The sequence below is a fragment of the Heterodontus francisci genome, unplaced genomic scaffold (assembly GCF_036365525.1).
Source record: "Heterodontus francisci isolate sHetFra1 unplaced genomic scaffold, sHetFra1.hap1 HAP1_SCAFFOLD_906, whole genome shotgun sequence".
In the NCBI taxonomy this organism is placed as follows: Eukaryota; Metazoa; Chordata; class Chondrichthyes; order Heterodontiformes; family Heterodontidae; genus Heterodontus; species Heterodontus francisci.
The window spans coordinates 247,691-267,834 of record NW_027141729.1 but is presented as its reverse complement, the minus strand read 5'-3'; the positions used below and the strand labels follow the sequence as shown (position 1 = coordinate 267,834).

The 20,144-nt window shown below is 48.2% G+C and overlaps 1 protein-coding gene across 1 annotated transcript in view; it reads left to right on the top strand.

Annotated features, from left to right (window-relative positions):
* Window positions 1-12,351: 12,351 nt before the first annotated feature.
* Window positions 12,352-20,144, top strand: part of LOC137364566 (RAF proto-oncogene serine/threonine-protein kinase-like) — a gene marked incomplete at its 5' end in the record, with an annotated part of 32,529 nt that continues 24,736 nt past the window's right edge. The window contains 3 exons of the mRNA XM_068027686.1: window positions 12,352-12,376; window positions 18,928-19,133; window positions 19,782-19,899. Coding sequence (XP_067883787.1) covers window positions 12,352-12,376; window positions 18,928-19,133; window positions 19,782-19,899 — 349 coding nt within the window. The remainder of the gene's footprint in view (window positions 12,377-18,927; window positions 19,134-19,781; window positions 19,900-20,144) is intronic.

The window sequence follows — 20,144 nt, the reverse complement described above, 5'->3', positions numbered from 1 at the left end:
TCCTGAGTATTGGTGTTTATAGGACAGTGAGACTCTGTGTTACTGAGTATTGGTGTTTATCGGACAGTGAGACTCTGTGTTACTGAGTATTGGTGTTTACAGGACAGTGAGACTCTGTGTTACTGAGTATTGGTGTTTACAGGACAGTGAGACTCTGTGTTACTGAGTATTGGTGTTTATCGGACAGTGAGACTCTGTTACTGAGTATTGGTGTTTACAGGACAGTGAGACTCTGTGTTACTGAGTATTGGTGTTTACAGGACAGTGAGATCTGTGTTACTGAGTATTGGTGTTTATAGGACAGTGAGACTCTGTGTTACTGAGTATTGGGATTTACAGGACAGTGAGATCTGTGTTACTGAGTATTGGTGTTTATAGGACAGTGAGACTCTGTGTTACTGAGTATTGGTGTTTACAGGACAGTGAGACTCTGTGTTACTGAGTATTGGGATTTACAGGACAGTGAGATCTGTGTTACTGAGTATTGGTGTTTATCGGACAGTGAGACTCTGTGTTACTGAGTATTGGTGTTTACAGGACAGTGAGATCTGTGTTACTGAGTATTGGTGTTTATAGGACAGTGAGACACTGTGTTACTGAGTATTGGTGTTTACAGGACAGTGAGACTCTGTGTTACTGAGTATTGGTGTTTACAGGACAGTGAGACTCTGTGTTACTGAGTATTGGTGTTTACAGGACAGTGAGACTCTGTGTTACTGAGTATTGGTGTTTACAGGTCGGTGAGACTCTGTGTTACTGAGTATTGGTGTTTACAGGACAGTGAGACTCTGTGTTACTGAGTATTGGTGTTTACAGGACAGTGAAACTCTGTGTTACTGAGTATTGGTGTTTACAGGACAGTGAGACTCTGTGTTACTGAGTATTGGTGTTTACAGGTCGGTGAGACTCTGTTACTGAGTATCGGTGTTTATCGGACAGTGAGACTCTGTGTTACTGAGTATTGGTGTTTATAGGACAGTGAGACTCTGTGTTAGTGAGTGTTGGTGTTTACAGGACAGTGAGACTCTGTGTTACTGAGTATCGGTGTTTATAGGACAGTGAGACTCTGTGTTACTGAGTATTGGTGTTTACAGGACAGTGAGACTCTGTGTTACTGAGTATCGGTGTTTATCGGACAGTGAGACTCTGTGTTACTGAGTATTGGTGTTTATAGGACAGTGAGACTCTGTGTTACTGAGTATTGGGGTTTACAGGACAGTGAGACTCTGTGTTACTGAGTATTGGTGTTTATCGGACAGTGAGACTCTGTTACTGAGTATTGGTGTTTATAGGACAGTGAGACTCTGTGTTACTGAGTATTGGTGTTTATAGGACAGTGAGACTCTGTGTTAGTGAGTATTGGTGTTTATAGGACAGTGAGACTCTGTGTTACTGAGTATTGGTGTTTATAGGACAGTGAGACTCTGTGTTACTGAGTATTGGTGTTTATCGGACAGTGAGACTCTGTGTTACTGAGTATTGGTGTTTATAGGACAGTGAGACTCTGTGTTACTGAGTATTGGTGTTTATAGGACAGTGAGACTCTGTGTTACTGAGTATTGGTGTTTATCGGACAGTGAGACTCTGTGTTACTGAGTATTGGTGTTTATCGGACAGTGAGACTCTGTGTTACTGAGTATTGGTGTTTATAGGACAGTGAGACTCTGTGTTACTGAGTATTGGGGTTTATAGGACAGTGAGACTCTGTGTTACTGAGTATTGGTGTTTACAGGACAGTGAGACTCTGTGTTACTGAGTATTGGTGTTTACAGGACAGTGAGATCTGTGTTCCTGAGTATTGGTGTTTATAGGACAGTGAGACTCTGTTACTGAGTATTGGTGTTTACAGGACAGTGAGACTCTGTGTTACTGAGTATTGGTGTTTATCGGACAGTGAGACTCTGTGTTAGTGAGTATTGGTGTTTATAGGACAGTGAGACTCTGTGTTACTGAGTATTGGGGTTTATCGGACAGTGAGACTCTGTTACTGAGTATTGGTGTTTATAGGACAGTGAGACTCTGTGTTACTGAGTATTGGTGTTTATAGGACAGTGAGACTCTGTGTTAGTGAGTATTGGTGTTTATAGGACAGTGAGACTCTGTGTTACTGAGTATTGGGGTTTACAGGACAGTGAGACTCTGTGTTACTGAGTATTGGTGTTTATAGGACAGTGAGACTCTGTGTTACTGAGTATTGGTGTTTATAGGACAGTGAGACTCTGTGTTACTGAGTATCGGTGTTTATAGGACAGTGAGACTCTGTGTTACTGAGTATCGGTGTTTGCAGGACAGTGAGACTCTGTGTTAGTGAGTATTGGTGTTTACAGGACAGTGAGACTCTGTGTTACTGAGTATTGGTGTTTGCAGGACAGTGAGACTCTGTGTTACTGAGTATTGGTGTTTACAGGACAGTGAGACTCTGTGTTACTGAGTATTGGTGTTTGCAGGACAGTGAGACTCTGTGTTACTGAGTATTGGTGTTTATAGGACAGTGAGACTCTGTGTTTCTGAGTATTGGTGTTTATCGGACAGTGAGACTCTGTGTTTCTGAGTATTGGTGTTTATCGGACAGTGAGACTCTGTGTTACTGCGCACTGGGGTTTATATACAGTGAGACTCTGTGTTACTGAGTATTGGTGTTTACAGGACAGTGAGACTCCGTGTTACTGAGTATCGGTGTTTATCGGACAGTGAGACTCTGTGTTTCTGAGTATTGGTGTTTATCGGACAGTGAGACTCTGTGTTACTGAGTATTGGTGTTTATCGGACAGTGAGACTCTGTGTTACTGCGCACTGGGGTTTATATACAGTGAGACTCTGTGTTACTGAGTATTGGTGTTTACAGGACAGTGAGACTCTGTGTTACTGAGTATCGGTGTTTATCGGACAGTGAGACTCTGTGTTACTGAGTATCGGTGTTTATCGGACAGTGAGACTCTGTGTTTCTGAGTATTGGTGTTTATCGGACAGTGAGACTCTGTGTTACTGCGCACTGGGGTTTATATACAGTGAGACTCTGTGTTACTGAGTATTGGTGTTTACAGGACAGTGAGACTCTGTGTTACTGAGTATCGGTGTTTATCGGACAGTGAGACTCTGTGTTTCTGAGTATTGGTGTTTATCGGACAGTGAGACTCTGTGTTACTGAGTATTGGTGTTTATCGGACAGTGAGACTCTGTGTTACTGCGCACTGGGGTTTCTATACAGTGAGACTCTGTGTTACTGAGTATTGGTGTTTACAGGACAGTGAGACTCTGTGTTACTGAGTATCGGTGTTTATCGGACAGTGAGACTCTGTGTTACTGAGTATCGGTGTTTATCGGACAGTGAGACTCTGTGTTTCTGAGTATTGGTGTTTATCGGACAGTGAGACTCTGTTACTGAGTATTGGGGTTTACAGGACAGTGAGACTCTGTGTTACTGAGTATTGGTGTTTATCGGACAGTGAGACTCTGTGTTACTGAGTATTGGTGTTTATCGGACAGTGAGACTCTGTGTTACTGAGTATTGGTGTTTATCGGACAGTGAGACTCTGTGTTACTGAGTATTGGTGTTTACAGGACAGTGAGACTCTGTGTTACTGAGTATTGGTGTTTATCGGACAGTGAGACTCTGTGTTACTGAGTATTGGTGTTTATAGGACAGTGAGACTCTGTGTTACTGAGTATTGGTGTTTATAGGACAGTGAGACTCTGTGTTACTGAGTATTGGTGTTTATAGGACAGTGAGACTCTGTGTTACTGAGTATTGGTGTTTATAGGACAGTGAGACTCTGTGTTACTGAGTATTGGTGTTTACAGGACAGTGAGACTCTGTGTTACTGAGTATTGGTGTTTATAGGACAGTGAGACTCTGTGTTACTGAGTATTGGTGTTTATCGGACAGTGAGACTCTGTGTTACTGAGTATTGGTGTTTACAGGACAGTGAGACTCTCTGTTACTGAGTATTGGTGTTTATAGGACAGTGAGACTCTGTGTTACTGAGTATTGGTGTTTACAGGACAGTGAGACTCTGTTACTGAGTATTGGTGTTTATAGGACAGTGAGACTCTGTGTTACTGAGTATTGGTGTTTATCGGACAGTGAGACTCTGTGTTACTGAGTATTGGTGTTTATAGGACAGTGAGACTCTGTGTTACTGAGTATTGGTGTTTATAGGATAGTGAGACTCTGTGTTACTGAGTATTGGTGTTTATAGGACAGTGAGACTCTGTGTAACTGAGTATTGGTGTTTATCGGACAGTGAGACTCTGTGTTACTGAGTATTGGTGTTTATAGGACAGTGAGACTCTGTGTTACTGAGTATTGGGGTTTATAGGACAGTGAGACTCTGTGTTACTGAGTATTGGTGTTTATTGGACAGTGAGACTCTGTTACTGAGTATTGGGGTTTACAGGACAGTGAGACTCTGTGTTACTGAGTATTGGTGTTTATCGGACAGTGAGACTCTGTGTTACTGAGTATTGGTGTTTATCGGACAGTGAGACTCTGTGTTACTGAGTATTGGTGTTTATCGGACAGTGAGACTCTGTGTTACTGAGTATTGGTGTTTACAGGACAGTGAGACTCTGTGTTACTGAGTATTGGTGTTTATCGGACAGTGAGACTCTGTGTTACTGAGTATTGGTGTTTATAGGACAGTGAGACTCTGTGTTACTGAGTATTGGTGTTTATAGGACAGTGAGACTCTGTGTTACTGAGTATTGGTGTTTATAGGACAGTGAGACTCTGTGTTACTGAGTATTGGTGTTTACAGGACAGTGAGACTCTGTGTTACTGAGTATTGGTGTTTTCAGGACAGTGAGACTCTGTGTTACTGAGTATTGGTGTTTATAGGACAGTGAGACTCTGTGTTACTGAGTATTGGTGTTTATAGGACAGTGAGACTCTGTGTTACTGAGTATTGGTGTTTACAGGACAGTGAGACTCTGTGTTACTGAGTATTGGTGTTTCCAGGACAGTGAGACTCTGTGTTACTGAGTATTGGTGTTTATCGGACAGTGAGACTCTGTGTTACTGAGTATTGGTGTTTACAGGACAGTGAGACTCTGTGTTACTGAGTATTGGTGTTTATAGGACAGTGAGACTCTGTGTTACTGAGTATTGGTGTTTACAGGACAGTGAGACTCTGTTACTGAGTATTGGTGTTTATAGGACAGTGAGACTCTGTGTTACTGAGTATTGGTGTTTATCGGACAGTGAGACTCTGTGTTACTGAGTATTGGTGTTTATAGGACAGTGAGACTCTGTGTTACTGAGTATTGGTGTTTATAGGACAGTGAGACTCTGTGTTACTGAGTATTGGTGTTTATAGGACAGTGAGACTCTGTGTAACTGAGTATTGGTGTTTATCGGACAGTGAGACTCTGTGTTACTGAGTATTGGTGTTTATAGGACAGTGAGACTCTGTGTTACTGAGTATTGGGGTTTATAGGACAGTGAGACTCTGTGTTACTGAGTATTGGTGTTTACAGGACAGTGAGACTCTGTGTTACTGAGTATTGGTGTTTACAGGACAGTGAGATCTGTGTTCCTGAGTATTGGTGTTTATAGGACAGTGAGACTCTGTGTTACTGAGTATTGGTGTTTATCGGACAGTGAGACTCTGTGTTACTGAGTATTGGTGTTTACAGGACAGTGAGACTCTGTGTTACTGAGTATTGGTGTTTACAGGACAGTGAGACTCTGTGTTACTGAGTATTGGTGTTTATCGGACAGTGAGACTCTGTTACTGAGTATTGGTGTTTACAGGACAGTGAGACTCTGTGTTACTGAGTATTGGTGTTTACAGGACAGTGAGATCTGTGTTACTGAGTATTGGTGTTTATAGGACAGTGAGACTCTGTGTTACTGAGTATTGGGATTTACAGGACAGTGAGATCTGTGTTACTGAGTATTGGTGTTTATAGGACAGTGAGACTCTGTGTTACTGAGTATTGGTGTTTACAGGACAGTGAGACTCTGTGTTACTGAGTATTGGGATTTACAGGACAGTGAGATCTGTGTTACTGAGTATTGGTGTTTATCGGACAGTGAGACTCTGTGTTACTGAGTATTGGTGTTTACAGGACAGTGAGATCTGTGTTACTGAGTATTGGTGTTTATAGGACAGTGAGACACTGTGTTACTGAGTATTGGTGTTTACAGGACAGTGAGACTCTGTGTTACTGAGTATTGGTGTTTACAGGACAGTGAGACTCTGTGTTACTGAGTATTGGTGTTTACAGGACAGTGAGACTCTGTGTTACTGAGTATTGGTGTTTACAGGTCGGTGAGACTCTGTGTTACTGAGTATTGGTGTTTACAGGACAGTGAGACTCTGTGTTACTGAGTATTGGTGTTTACAGGACAGTGAGACTCTGTGTTACTGAGTATTGGTGTTTACAGGACAGTGAGACTCTGTGTTACTGAGTATTGGTGTTTACAGGTCGGTGAGACTCTGTTACTGAGTATCGGTGTTTATCGGACAGTGAGACTCTGTGTTACTGAGTATTGGTGTTTATAGGACAGTGAGACTCTGTGTTAGTGAGTGTTGGTGTTTACAGGACAGTGAGACTCTGTGTTACTGAGTATCGGTGTTTATAGGACAGTGAGACTCTGTGTTACTGAGTATTGGTGTTTACAGGACAGTGAGACTCTGTGTTACTGAGTATCGGTGTTTATCGGACAGTGAGACTCTGTGTTACTGAGTATTGGTGTTTATAGGACAGTGAGACTCTGTGTTACTGAGTATTGGGGTTTACAGGACAGTGAGACTCTGTGTTACTGAGTATTGGTGTTTATCGGACAGTGAGACTCTGTTACTGAGTATTGGTGTTTATAGGACAGTGAGACTCTGTGTTACTGAGTATTGGTGTTTACAGGACAGTGAGACTCTGTGTTACTGAGTATTGGTGTTTATAGGACAGTGAGACTCTGTGTTACTGAGTATTGGTGTTTATAGGACAGTGAGACTCTGTGTTAGTGAGTATTGGTGTTTATAGGACAGTGAGACTCTGTGTTACTGAGTATTGGTGTTTATAGGACAGTGAGACTCTGTGTTACTGAGTATTGGTGTTTATCGGACAGTGAGACTCTGTGTTACTGAGTATTGGTGTTTATAGGACAGTGAGACTCTGTGTTACTGAGTATTGGTGTTTATAGGACAGTGAGACTCTGTGTTACTGAGTATTGGTGTTTATCGGACAGTGAGACTCTGTGTTACTGAGTATTGGTGTTTATAGGACAGTGAGACTCTGTGTTACTGAGTATTGGTGTTTATAGGACAGTGAGACTCTGTGTTACTGAGTATTGGGGTTTATAGGACAGTGAGACTCTGTGTTACTGAGTATTGGTGTTTACAGGACAGTGAGACTCTGTGTTACTGAGTATTGGTGTTTACAGGACAGTGAGATCTGTGTTCCTGAGTATTGGTGTTTATAGGACAGTGAGACTCTGTGTTACTGAGTATTGGTGTTTATCGGACAGTGAGACTCTGTGTTACTGAGTATTGGTGTTTATCGGACAGTGAGACTCTGTGTTACTGAGTATTGGTGTTTATAGGACAGTGAGACTCTGTGTTACTGAGTATTGGGGTTTATAGGACAGTGAGACTCTGTGTTACTGAGTATTGGTGTTTACAGGACAGTGAGACTCTGTGTTACTGAGTATTGGTGTTTACAGGACAGTGAGATCTGTGTTCCTGAGTATTGGTGTTTATAGGACAGTGAGACTCTGTTACTGAGTATTGGTGTTTACAGGACAGTGAGACTCTGTGTTACTGAGTATTGGTGTTTATCGGACAGTGAGACTCTGTGTTAGTGAGTATTGGGGTTTATCGGACAGTGAAACTCTGTTACTGAGTATTGGTGTTTATAGGACAGTGAGACTCTGTGTTACTGAGTATTGGTGTTTATCGGACAGTGAGACTCTGTGTTACTGAGTATTGGTGTTTATAGGACAGTGAGACTCTGTGTTACTGAGTATTGGTGTTTATAGGACAGTGAGACTCTGTGTTAGTGAGTATTGGTGTTTATAGGACAGTGAGACTCTGTGTTACTGAGTATTGGGGTTTATCGGACAGTGAGACTCTGTTACTGAGTATTGGTGTTTATAGGACAGTGAGACTCTGTGTTACTGAGTATTGGTGTTTATAGGACAGTGAGACTCTGTGTTAGTGAGTATTGGTGTTTATAGGACAGTGAGACTCTGTGTTACTGAGTATTGGGGTTTACAGGACAGTGAGACTCTGTGTTACTGAGTATTGGTGTTTATAGGACAGTGAGACTCTGTGTTACTGAGTATTGGTGTTTATAGGACAGTGAGACTCTGTGTTACTGAGTATCGGTGTTTATAGGACAGTGAGACTCTGTGTTACTGAGTATTGGTGTTTGCAGGACAGTGAGACTCTGTGTTAGTGAGTATTGGTGTTTACAGGACAGTGAGACTCTGTGTTACTGAGTATTGGTGTTTGCAGGACAGTGAGACTCTGTGTTACTGAGTATTGGTGTTTACAGGACAGTGAGACTCTGTGTTACTGAGTATTGGTGTTTGCAGGACAGTGAGACTCTGTGTTACTGAGTATTGGTGTTTATAGGACAGTGAGACTCTGTGTTTCTGAGTATTGGTGTTTATCGGACAGTGAGACTCTGTGTTTCTGAGTATTGGTGTTTATCGGACAGTGAGACTCTGTGTTACTGCGCACTGGGGTTTATATACAGTGAGACTCTGTGTTACTGAGTATTGGTGTTTACAGGACAGTGAGACTCCGTGTTACTGAGTATCGGTGTTTATCGGACAGTGAGACTCTGTGTTTCTGAGTATTGGTGTTTATCGGACAGTGAGACTCTGTGTTACTGAGTATTGGTGTTTATCGGACAGTGAGACTCTGTGTTACTGCGCACTGGGGTTTATATACAGTGAGACTCTGTGTTACTGAGTATTGGTGTTTACAGGACAGTGAGACTCTGTGTTACTGAGTATCGGTGTTTATCGGACAGTGAGACTCTGTGTTACTGAGTATCGGTGTTTATCGGACAGTGAGACTCTGTGTTTCTGAGTATTGGTGTTTATCGGACAGTGAGACTCTGTGTTACTGCGCACTGGGGTTTATATACAGTGAGACTCTGTGTTACTGAGTATTGGTGTTTACAGGACAGTGAGACTCTGTGTTACTGAGTATCGGTGTTTATCGGACAGTGAGACTCTGTGTTTCTGAGTATTGGTGTTTATCGGACAGTGAGACTCTGTGTTACTGAGTATTGGTGTTTATCGGACAGTGAGACTCTGTGTTACTGCGCACTGGGGTTTCTATACAGTGAGACTCTGTGTTACTGAGTATTGGTGTTTACAGGACAGTGAGACTCTGTGTTACTGAGTATCGGTGTTTATCGGACAGTGAGACTCTGTGTTACTGAGTATCGGTGTTTATCGGACAGTGAGACTCTGTGTTTCTGAGTATTGGTGTTTATCGGACAGTGAGACTCTGTTACTGAGTATTGGGGTTTACAGGACAGTGAGACTCTGTGTTACTGAGTATTGGTGTTTATCGGACAGTGAGACTCTGTGTTACTGAGTATTGGTGTTTATCGGACAGTGAGACTCTGTGTTACTGAGTATTGGTGTTTATCGGACAGTGAGACTCTGTGTTACTGAGTATTGGTGTTTACAGGACAGTGAGACTCTGTGTTACTGAGTATTGGTGTTTATCGGACAGTGAGACTCTGTGTTACTGAGTATTGGTGTTTATAGGACAGTGAGACTCTGTGTTACTGAGTATTGGTGTTTATAGGACAGTGAGACTCTGTGTTACTGAGTATTGGTGTTTATAGGACAGTGAGACTCTGTGTTACTGAGTATTGGTGTTTACAGGACAGTGAGACTCTGTGTTACTGAGTATTGGTGTTTACAGGACAGTGAGACTCTGTGTTACTGAGTATTGGTGTTTATAGGACAGTGAGACTCTGTGTTACTGAGTATTGGTGTTTATAGGACAGTGAGACTCTGTGTTACTGAGTATTGGTGTTTACAGGACAGTGAGACTCTGTGTTACTGAGTATTGGTGTTTACAGGACAGTGAGACTCTGTGTTACTGAGTATTGGTGTTTATAGGACAGTGAGACTCTGTGTTACTGAGTATTGGTGTTTATAGGACAGTGAGACTCTGTGTTACTGAGTATTGGTGTTTATAGGACAGTGAGACTCTGTGTTACTGAGTATTGGTGTTTATAGGACAGTGAGACTCTGTGTTACTGAGTATTGGTGTTTATAGGACAGTGAGACTCTGTGTTACTGAGTATTGGTGTTTACAGGACAGTGAGACTCTGTGTTACTGAGTATTGGTGTTTCCAGGACAGTGAGACTCTGTGTTACTGAGTATTGGTGTTTATCGGACAGTGAGACTCTGTGTTACTGAGTATTGGTGTTTACAGGACAGTGAGACTCTCTGTTACTGAGTATTGGTGTTTATAGGACAGTGAGACTCTGTGTTACTGAGTATTGGTGTTTACAGGACAGTGAGACTCTGTTACTGAGTATTGGTGTTTATAGGACAGTGAGACTCTGTGTTACTGAGTATTGGTGTTTATCGGACAGTGAGACTCTGTGTTACTGAGTATTGGTGTTTATAGGACAGTGAGACTCTGTGTTACTGAGTATTGGTGTTTATAGGATAGTGAGACTCTGTGTTACTGAGTATTGGTGTTTATAGGACAGTGAGACTCTGTGTAACTGAGTATTGGTGTTTATCGGACAGTGAGACTCTGTGTTACTGAGTATTGGTGTTTATAGGACAGTGAGACTCTGTGTTACTGAGTATTGGGGTTTATAGGACAGTGAGACTCTGTGTTACTGAGTATTGGTGTTTATTGGACAGTGAGACTCTGTTACTGAGTATTGGGGTTTACAGGACAGTGAGACTCTGTGTTACTGAGTATTGGTGTTTATCGGACAGTGAGACTCTGTGTTACTGAGTATTGGTGTTTATCGGACAGTGAGACTCTGTGTTACTGAGTATTGGTGTTTATCGGACAGTGAGACTCTGTGTTACTGAGTATTGGTGTTTACAGGACAGTGAGACTCTGTGTTACTGAGTATTGGTGTTTATCGGACAGTGAGACTCTGTGTTACTGAGTATTGGTGTTTATAGGACAGTGAGACTCTGTGTTACTGAGTATTGGTGTTTATAGGACAGTGAGACTCTGTGTTACTGAGTATTGGTGTTTATAGGACAGTGAGACTCTGTGTTACTGAGTATTGGTGTTTACAGGACAGTGAGACTCTGTGTTACTGAGTATTGGTGTTTTCAGGACAGTGAGACTCTGTGTTACTGAGTATTGGTGTTTATAGGACAGTGAGACTCTGTGTTACTGAGTATTGGTGTTTATAGGACAGTGAGACTCTGTGTTACTGAGTATTGGTGTTTACAGGACAGTGAGACTCTGTGTTACTGAGTATTGGTGTTTACAGGACAGTGAGACTCTGTGTTACTGAGTATTGGTGTTTATAGGACAGTGAGACTCTGTGTTACTGAGTATTGGTGTTTATAGGACAGTGAGACTCTGTGTTACTGAGTATTGGTGTTTATAGGACAGTGAGACTCTGTGTTACTGAGTATTGGTGTTTATAGGACAGTGAGACTCTGTGTTACTGAGTATTGGTGTTTACAGGACAGTGAGACTCTGTGTTACTGAGTATTGGTGTTTCCAGGACAGTGAGACTCTGTGTTACTGAGTATTGGTGTTTATCGGACAGTGAGACTCTGTGTTACTGAGTATTGGTGTTTACAGGACAGTGAGACTCTGTGTTACTGAGTATTGGTGTTTATAGGACAGTGAGACTCTGTGTTACTGAGTATTGGTGTTTACAGGACAGTGAGACTCTGTTACTGAGTATTGGTGTTTATAGGACAGTGAGACTCTGTGTTACTGAGTATTGGTGTTTATCGGACAGTGAGACTCTGTGTTACTGAGTATTGGTGTTTATAGGACAGTGAGACTCTGTGTTACTGAGTATTGGTGTTTATAGGACAGTGAGACTCTGTGTTACTGAGTATTGGTGTTTATAGGACAGTGAGACTCTGTGTAACTGAGTATTGGTGTTTATCGGACAGTGAGACTCTGTGTTACTGAGTATTGGTGTTTATAGGACAGTGAGACTCTGTGTTACTGAGTATTGGGGTTTATAGGACAGTGAGACTCTGTGTTACTGAGTATTGGGATTTATCGGACAGTGAGACTCTGTGTTACTGAGTATTGGTGTTTACTGTCTTCCTGTGTTTGATGTCATGGTGCTGAACACATTTGTTTCAAGTTTCTTCTTCATTGCTGAGCTGTTTCTCTTGGGCTGATGGTTTCATGTTTTCTATGTTGCAGGATGCACTGAAATCTCATGTCGTTGGTAAGTTTATTCGTTGTTTCCTGTTTCACTTTCTTGAGACGGCATCTGATAGAAACCTATAAAATTCGAACAGGACTAGACAGGCCCGATGCAGGGAGGATGTTCCCGATGGCTGAGGAGTCCAGAACCAGGGGTCACAGTTTCAGGATATGGGGTATGCCATTTAGAATCGGGATGAGGAGAAATTTCTTCACTCAGAGGGTGGTGATCCTGTGGAATTCTCTACCGCAGGAGGCAGTGGAGGCTAAGTCATTAAATATATTCAAGGAGATAGATATATTTCTTCATGCCAAATGGATATGGGGTGAAAGCGGGAATAGGGTACTGAATTAGACCATCAACCATGATCTTTTTTGAATGGTGGATAGGCCTATGTTTCTAGGTTTAACTGACCGTGTTTCCTCCGGACCGGGTCCCAAGAGGAAGCTGATGGAGAACTCGATATGTTCCAGAACACCGGGTCCAGTGTACAGAACACAAGGGCCCAGGGTATAATACACACAGGGACCCAGGGTACAGAACACAGGGGCCCAGGGTATAACACACACAGGGACCCAGGGTACAGAACACAGGGGCCCAGGGTATAACACACACAGGGACCCAGGGTATAACACACACAGGGACCCAGGGTACAGAACACAGGGGCCCAGGGTATGACACACACAGGGACCCAGGGTATAACACACACAGGGACCCAGGGTACAGAACACAATGGCCCAGGGTATAACACACACAGGGACCCAGGGTACAGAACACAATGGCCCAGGGTATAACACACACAGGGACCCAGGGTACAGAACACAATGGCCCAGGGTATAACACACACAGGGACCCAGGGAATAACACACACAGGGACCCAGGGAATAACACACACAGGGACCCAGGGTACAGAACACAATGGCCCAGGGTATAACACACACAGGGACCCAGGGAATAACACACACAGGGACCCAGGGTGTAACACACACAGGGACCCAGGGTACAGAACACAGGGGCCCAGGGTATAACACACACAGGGACCCGGGGTACAGAACGCAGGGGCCCAGGGTGTAACACACATAAGGGCCCAGGGTGTAACGCACACAGGGGCCCAGGGTATAACGCACACAGGGACCCAGGGTGTAACACACACAGGGGCCCAGGGTATAACACACACAGGGACCCGGGGTACAGAACGCAGGGGCCCAGGGTATAACACACACAAGGGCCCAGGGTGTAACACACACAGGGGCCCAGGGTATAACACACACAGGGGCCCAGGGTATAACACACACAGGGGCCCAGGGTATAACACACACAGGGACCCAGGGAATAACACACACAGGGACCCAGGGTGTAACACACACAGGGACCCAGGGTGTAACACACACAGGGCCCCAGGGTGTAACAGACACAGGGCCCCAGGGAATAACACACACAGGGGCCCAAGGTGTAACACACACACGGACCCAGGGTATAACACACACGGGGGCCCAGGGTACAGAACACAGGGACCCAGGGTATAACACACACAGGGACCCAGGGTACAGAACACAGGGGCCCAGGGTATAACACACACAGGGACCCAGGGTATAACACACACAGGGGCCGAGGGTGTAACACACACAGGGACCCAGGGTGTAACACACACAGGGACCTAGGGTACAGAACACAGGGGCCCAGGGTATAACGCACACAGGGACCCAGGGTACAGAACACAGGGGCCCAGGGTATAACACACACAGGGACCCAGGGTATAACACACACAGGGGCCGAGGGTGTAACACACACAGGGACCCAGGGTGTAACACACACAGGGACCTAGGGTACAGAACACAGGGGCCCAGGGTATAACACACACAGGGACCCAGGGTATAACACACACAGGGGCCGAGGGTGTAACACACACAGGGGCCCAGGGTATAACACACACAGGGGCCCAGGGTATAACACACACAGGGACCCAGGGAATAACACACACAGGGACCCAGGGTGTAACACACACAGGGCCCCAGGGTGTAACAGACACAGGGCCCCAGGGAATAACACACACAGGGGCCCAAGGTGTAACACACACACGGACCCAGGGTATAACACACACGGGGGCCCAGGGTACAGAACACAGGGACCCAGGGTATAACACACACAGGGACCCAGGGTACAGAACACAGGGGCCCAGGGTATAACACACACAGGGACCCAGGGTATAACACACACAGGGGCCGAGGGTGTAACACACACAGGGACCCAGGGTGTAACACACACAGGGACCTAGGGTACAGAACACAGGGGCCCAGGGTATAACGCACACAGGGACCCAGGGTGTAACACACACAGGGGCCCAGGGTATAACACACACAGGGACCTGGGGTACAGAACGCAGGGGCCCAGGGTATAACACACACAAGGGCCCAGGGTGTAACACACACAGGGGCCCAGGGTATAACACACACAGGGGCCCAGGGTATAACACACACAGGGACCCAGGGTATAACACACACAGGGGCCCAGGGTATAACACACACAGGGACCCAGGGTGTAACACACACAGGGGCCCAGGGTATAACGCACACAGGGACCCAGGGTGTAACACTCACAGGGGCCCAGGGTATAACACACACAGGGACCCGGGGTACAGAACGCAGGGGCCCAGGGTGTAACACACACAAGGGCCCAGGGTGTAACACACACAGGGGCCCAGGGTATAACACACACAGGGGCCCAGGGTATAACACACACAGGGGCCCAGGGTGTAACACACACAGGGGCCCAGGGTATAACACACACAGGGGCCCAGGGTATAACACACACAGGGAACCGGGGTACAGAACACAGGGGCACAGGGTATAACACACACAGGGACCCAGGGTGTAACACACACAGGGACCCAGGGTACAGAACACAGGGGCCCAGGGTGTAACACACACAGGGACCCAGGGTACAGAACACAGGGGCCCAGGGTGTAACACACACAGGGAACCGGGGTACAGAACACAGGGGCACAGGGTATAACACACACAGGGACCAGGGTGTAACACACACAGGGACCTAGGGTATAACACACACAGGGAACCGGGGTACAGAACACAGGGGCACAGGGTATAACACACACAGGGGCCCAGGGTATAACGCACACAGGGGCCCAGGGTATAACGCACACAGGGGCCCAGGGTATAACGCACACAGGGACCCAGGGTATAACACACACAGGGACCTGGGGTACAGAACGCAGGGGCCCAGGGTATAACACACACAGGGGCCCAGGGTGTAACACACACAGGGGCCCAGGGTATAACACACACAGGGACCCAGGGTATAACACACACAGGGGCCCAGGGTATAACACACACAGGGGCCCAGGGTATAACACACACAGGGACCCAGGGTACAGAACACAGGGGCCCAGGGTATAACGCACACAGGGGCCCAGGGTATAACACACACAGGGACCCAGGGTATAACACACACAGGGACCTGGGGTACAGAACGCAGGGGCCCAGGGTATAACACACACAAGGGCCCAGGGTGTAACACACACAGGGGCCCAGGGTGTAACACACACAGGGGCCCAGGGTATAACACACACAGGGACCTGGGGTACAGAACGCAGGGGCCCAGGGTATAACACACACAGGGGCCCAGGGTATAACACACACAGGGGCCCAGGGTATAACACACACAGGGACCCAGGGTACAGAACACAGCGGCCCAGGGTGTAACACACAGGGGCCCAGGGTATAACACACACAGGGACCCGGGGTACAGAACGCAGGGGCCCAGGGTATAACACACACAAGGGCGCAGGGTGTAACACACACAGGGGCCCAGGGTACAGAACACAGGGGCCCAGGGTATAACGCACACAGGGGCCCAGGGTATAACACACACAGGGGCCCAGGGTATAACACACACAGGGACCCAGGGTACAGAACACAGGGGCCCAGGGTATAACACACACAGGGACCCAGGGTACAGAACGCAGGGGCCCAGGGTATAACACACACAAGGGCCCAGGGTATAACACACACAGGGGCCCAGGGTATAACACACACAGGGACCCAGGGTACAGAACACAGGGGCCCAGGGTATAACACACACAGGGACCCAGGGTATAACACACACAGGGACCCAGGGTACAGAACACAGGGGCCCAGGGTATAACACACACAGGGACCCAGGGTACAGAACGCAGGGGCCCAGGGTATAACACACACAAGGGCCCAGGGTATAACACACACAGGGGCCCAGGGTATAACACACACAGGGACCCAGGGTACAGAACACAGGGGCCCAGGGTATAACACACACAGGGACCCAGGGTGTAACACACACAGGGACCCAGGGTACAGAACACAGGGGCCCAGGGTATAACACACACAGGGACCCAGGGTACAGAACGCAGGGGCCCAGGGTATAACACACACAAGGGCCCAGGGTATAACACACACAGGGGCCCAGGGTATAACACACACAGGGACCCAGGGTACAGAACACAGGGGCCCAGGGTATAACACACACAGGGACCCAGGGTGTAACACACACAGGGGCCCAGGGTATAACACACACAGGGACCCAGGATACAGAACACAGGGGCCCAGGGTATAACACACACAAGGGCCCAGGGTGTAACACACACAGGGGCCCAGGGTATAACACACACAGGGACCCGGGGTACAGAACGCAGGGGCCCAGGGTATAACACACACAAGGGCCCAGGGTGTAACACACACAAGGGCCCAGGGTATAACACACACAGGGACCCAGGGTATAACACACACAGGGACCCAGGGTGTAACACACACAAGGGCCCAGGGTATAACACACACAGGGGCCCAGGGTATAACACACACAGGGACCCAGGATATAACACACACGGGGACCCAGGGTATAACACACACAGGGGCTCAGGGTATAACACACACAGGGACCCAGGGTGTAACACACACGGGGACCCAGGGTACAACACACACAGGGGCCCAGGGTATAACGCACACAGGGACCCAGGGTATAACACACACAGGGACCCAGGGTGTAACACACACAGGGACCCAGGGTATAACACACACAGGGACCCAGGGTGTAACACACACGGGGACCCAGGGTATAACACACACAGGGGACCCAGGGTATAACACACACAGGGACCAGGGTATAACACACACAGGGACCAGGAGCCCAGGGTATAACACACACAGGGACCAGGGTATAACGCACACAGGGACCCAGGGTATAACACACACAAGGGCCCAGGGAATAACGCACACAGGGACCCAGGGTATAACACACACAGGGACCAGGAGCCCAGGGTATAACACACACAGGGGCTCAGGGTATAACACACACAGGGACCAGGGTATAACACACACAGGGACCCAGGGTATAACACACACAGGGGCCCAGGGTATAACACACACAGGGGCCCAGGATATAACGCACACAGGGGCCCAGGGAATAACACACACAGGGGCTCAGGGTATAACACACACAGGGACCAGGGTATAACGCACACAGGGGCCCAGGGAATAACACACACAGGGGCCCAGGATATAACACACACAGGGGCCCAGGGAATAACACACACAGGGGCTCAGGGTATAACACACACAGGGACCAGGGTATAACACACACAGGGGCTCAGGGTATAACACACACAGGGACCAGGGTATAACACACAGGGGCTCAGGGTATAACACACACAGGGACCAGGGTATAACACACACAGGGGCTCAGGGTATAACACACACAGGGACCAGGGTATAACACACAGGGGCTCAGGGTATAACACACACAGGGACCAGGGTATAACACACACAGGGACCCAGGGTATAACACACACAGGGACCCAGGGTGTAACACACACAGGGGCCCAGGGTATAACACACACAGGGACCCAGGGTATAACACACACAGGGACCCAGGGTATAACACACACAGGGGTCCAGGGTATAACACACAGGGGCTCAGGGTATAACACACACAGGGGTCCAGGGTATAACACACAGGGGCTCAGGGTATAACACACACAGGGGTCCAGGGTATAACGCACACAGGGACCCAGGGTATAACACACACAGGGACCAGGGTATAACACACACAGGTGCCCAGGGTATAACACACACAGGGACCCAGGGTATAACACACACAGGGGCCCAGGGTATAACACACACAGGGACCCAGGGTATAACACACACAGGGGCCCAGGGTATAACGCACACAGGGGTCCAGGGTATAACACACAGGGGCTCAGGGTATAACACACACAGGGGTCCAGGGTATAACACACAGGGGCTCAGGGTATAACACACACAGGGGTCCAGGGTATAACACACAGGGGCTCAGGGTATAACACACACAGGGGCCCGGGGTACAGAACGCAGGGGCCCGGATTACGGAATGGGTGGGTGTGTACTACATGGGGAAGAAAAGGACAGTACACGCGGGTCGGGGCAGGCGTGCAGTTCACCGGGGTGGCTGTACGGCGGTACTTGAGGCGGGGTGGGTGTTTGACACCTCTCGTGGGAGCGTGACGCTGTGACCTCTGATTTTCCCTCTCCCCCCCCCCCCCCCCCCAGGGTCCTGCAAGCAGTCACCCAGCCCGCCCTACTCGGCCTCACCGCAGGGACCAGCGACTCCGCAGCCCAAGTCGCCGGTGACGCCAAACCGGGAGAGGAAACTGTCGTCGTCGGACGACAGGAGGAAAGTGGTGAGCAGAGCGGCGGGTGCTCGGGTCACGGGCGGGCACGGGTACCAGGACCCAGAACTGTACCCAGCACTCCAGGTATGCACGCGACCTTATTCGAGATGAAGCTCCTTAAGACCCGCTAAGAGTAACGTGGCAGAAAGTCAGTGACAGGGTAACAGCCGGGCAAGGGTAGGGGTAGGGGACGGGGAGGGGGGGTTAGTGGGGGAGTGCAGGAGCAGGCTAGAGGGGCTGTATGCCCTCATCCTGCTCCGATTGCCGACGTCTACGGGCTACAACACAGGCTGGAGTGCATTACACAGGCTAACGCGGCCCGGGGTGCAAAACGAAGGCGAACACGACCCGGGGCGTATCAGCATGAGCTAACGCAGCCGCTGTCTGTGGGTGTTCCGTTAACTTCACACCACTGTTTTGAGTCTGTCGGAACTGAATTGGGGGAGTGGTAATCGGCCTTTGAGTGAAGGGTCTCCCTATGGGAGAGGGGGTCCCCCCCCCCCCCCCCCCCCCCCCCCCCCCCCCCCCCCCCCCCCCCCCCCCACCCCCCCCCCCCCCCCCCCCCCCCCCCCCCCCCCCCCCCCCCCCCCCCCCCCCCCCCCCCCCCCCCCCCCCCCCCCCCCCCCTCCCCCCCCCCCCTGGGAGAGGGGGTCCTTTCGGAGAGATCACCCTGTGAGTGAGGGGCCGCCCACTCTGCGGTGTGTGATTAACTCCGTCTTGCTTGTTTTCCAGAGGGCGCGGCCGTACAGAGATTCCAGCATCTACTGGGAGATCCAAGGCAGCGAGATAAACATACTGAAAAGGATTGGAGCAGGGTCTTTCGGGACTGTATACAAAGCAAAGTGGCATGGTAAATACAGGGGCAAGAACGCGGCAGGGAGAGGACAGGAGCACGCTAAGCACAGGGCAGCGTGGTTGCTTGCCTTTCAGAATGCTGACCTCTCTCCTCTCCTGGTTCTTGCAATGACTGATTCGACAGTGGGGAATTTAATATTAGCACCTCTTTCTCACCCAGGTTCGAGCTGTCTCTTTCCTCAGTTTAATGCCTGCTCCTTCTCCCCATCGCTGTCTGCCTGGTTTGTCTCTGTCTGTCCC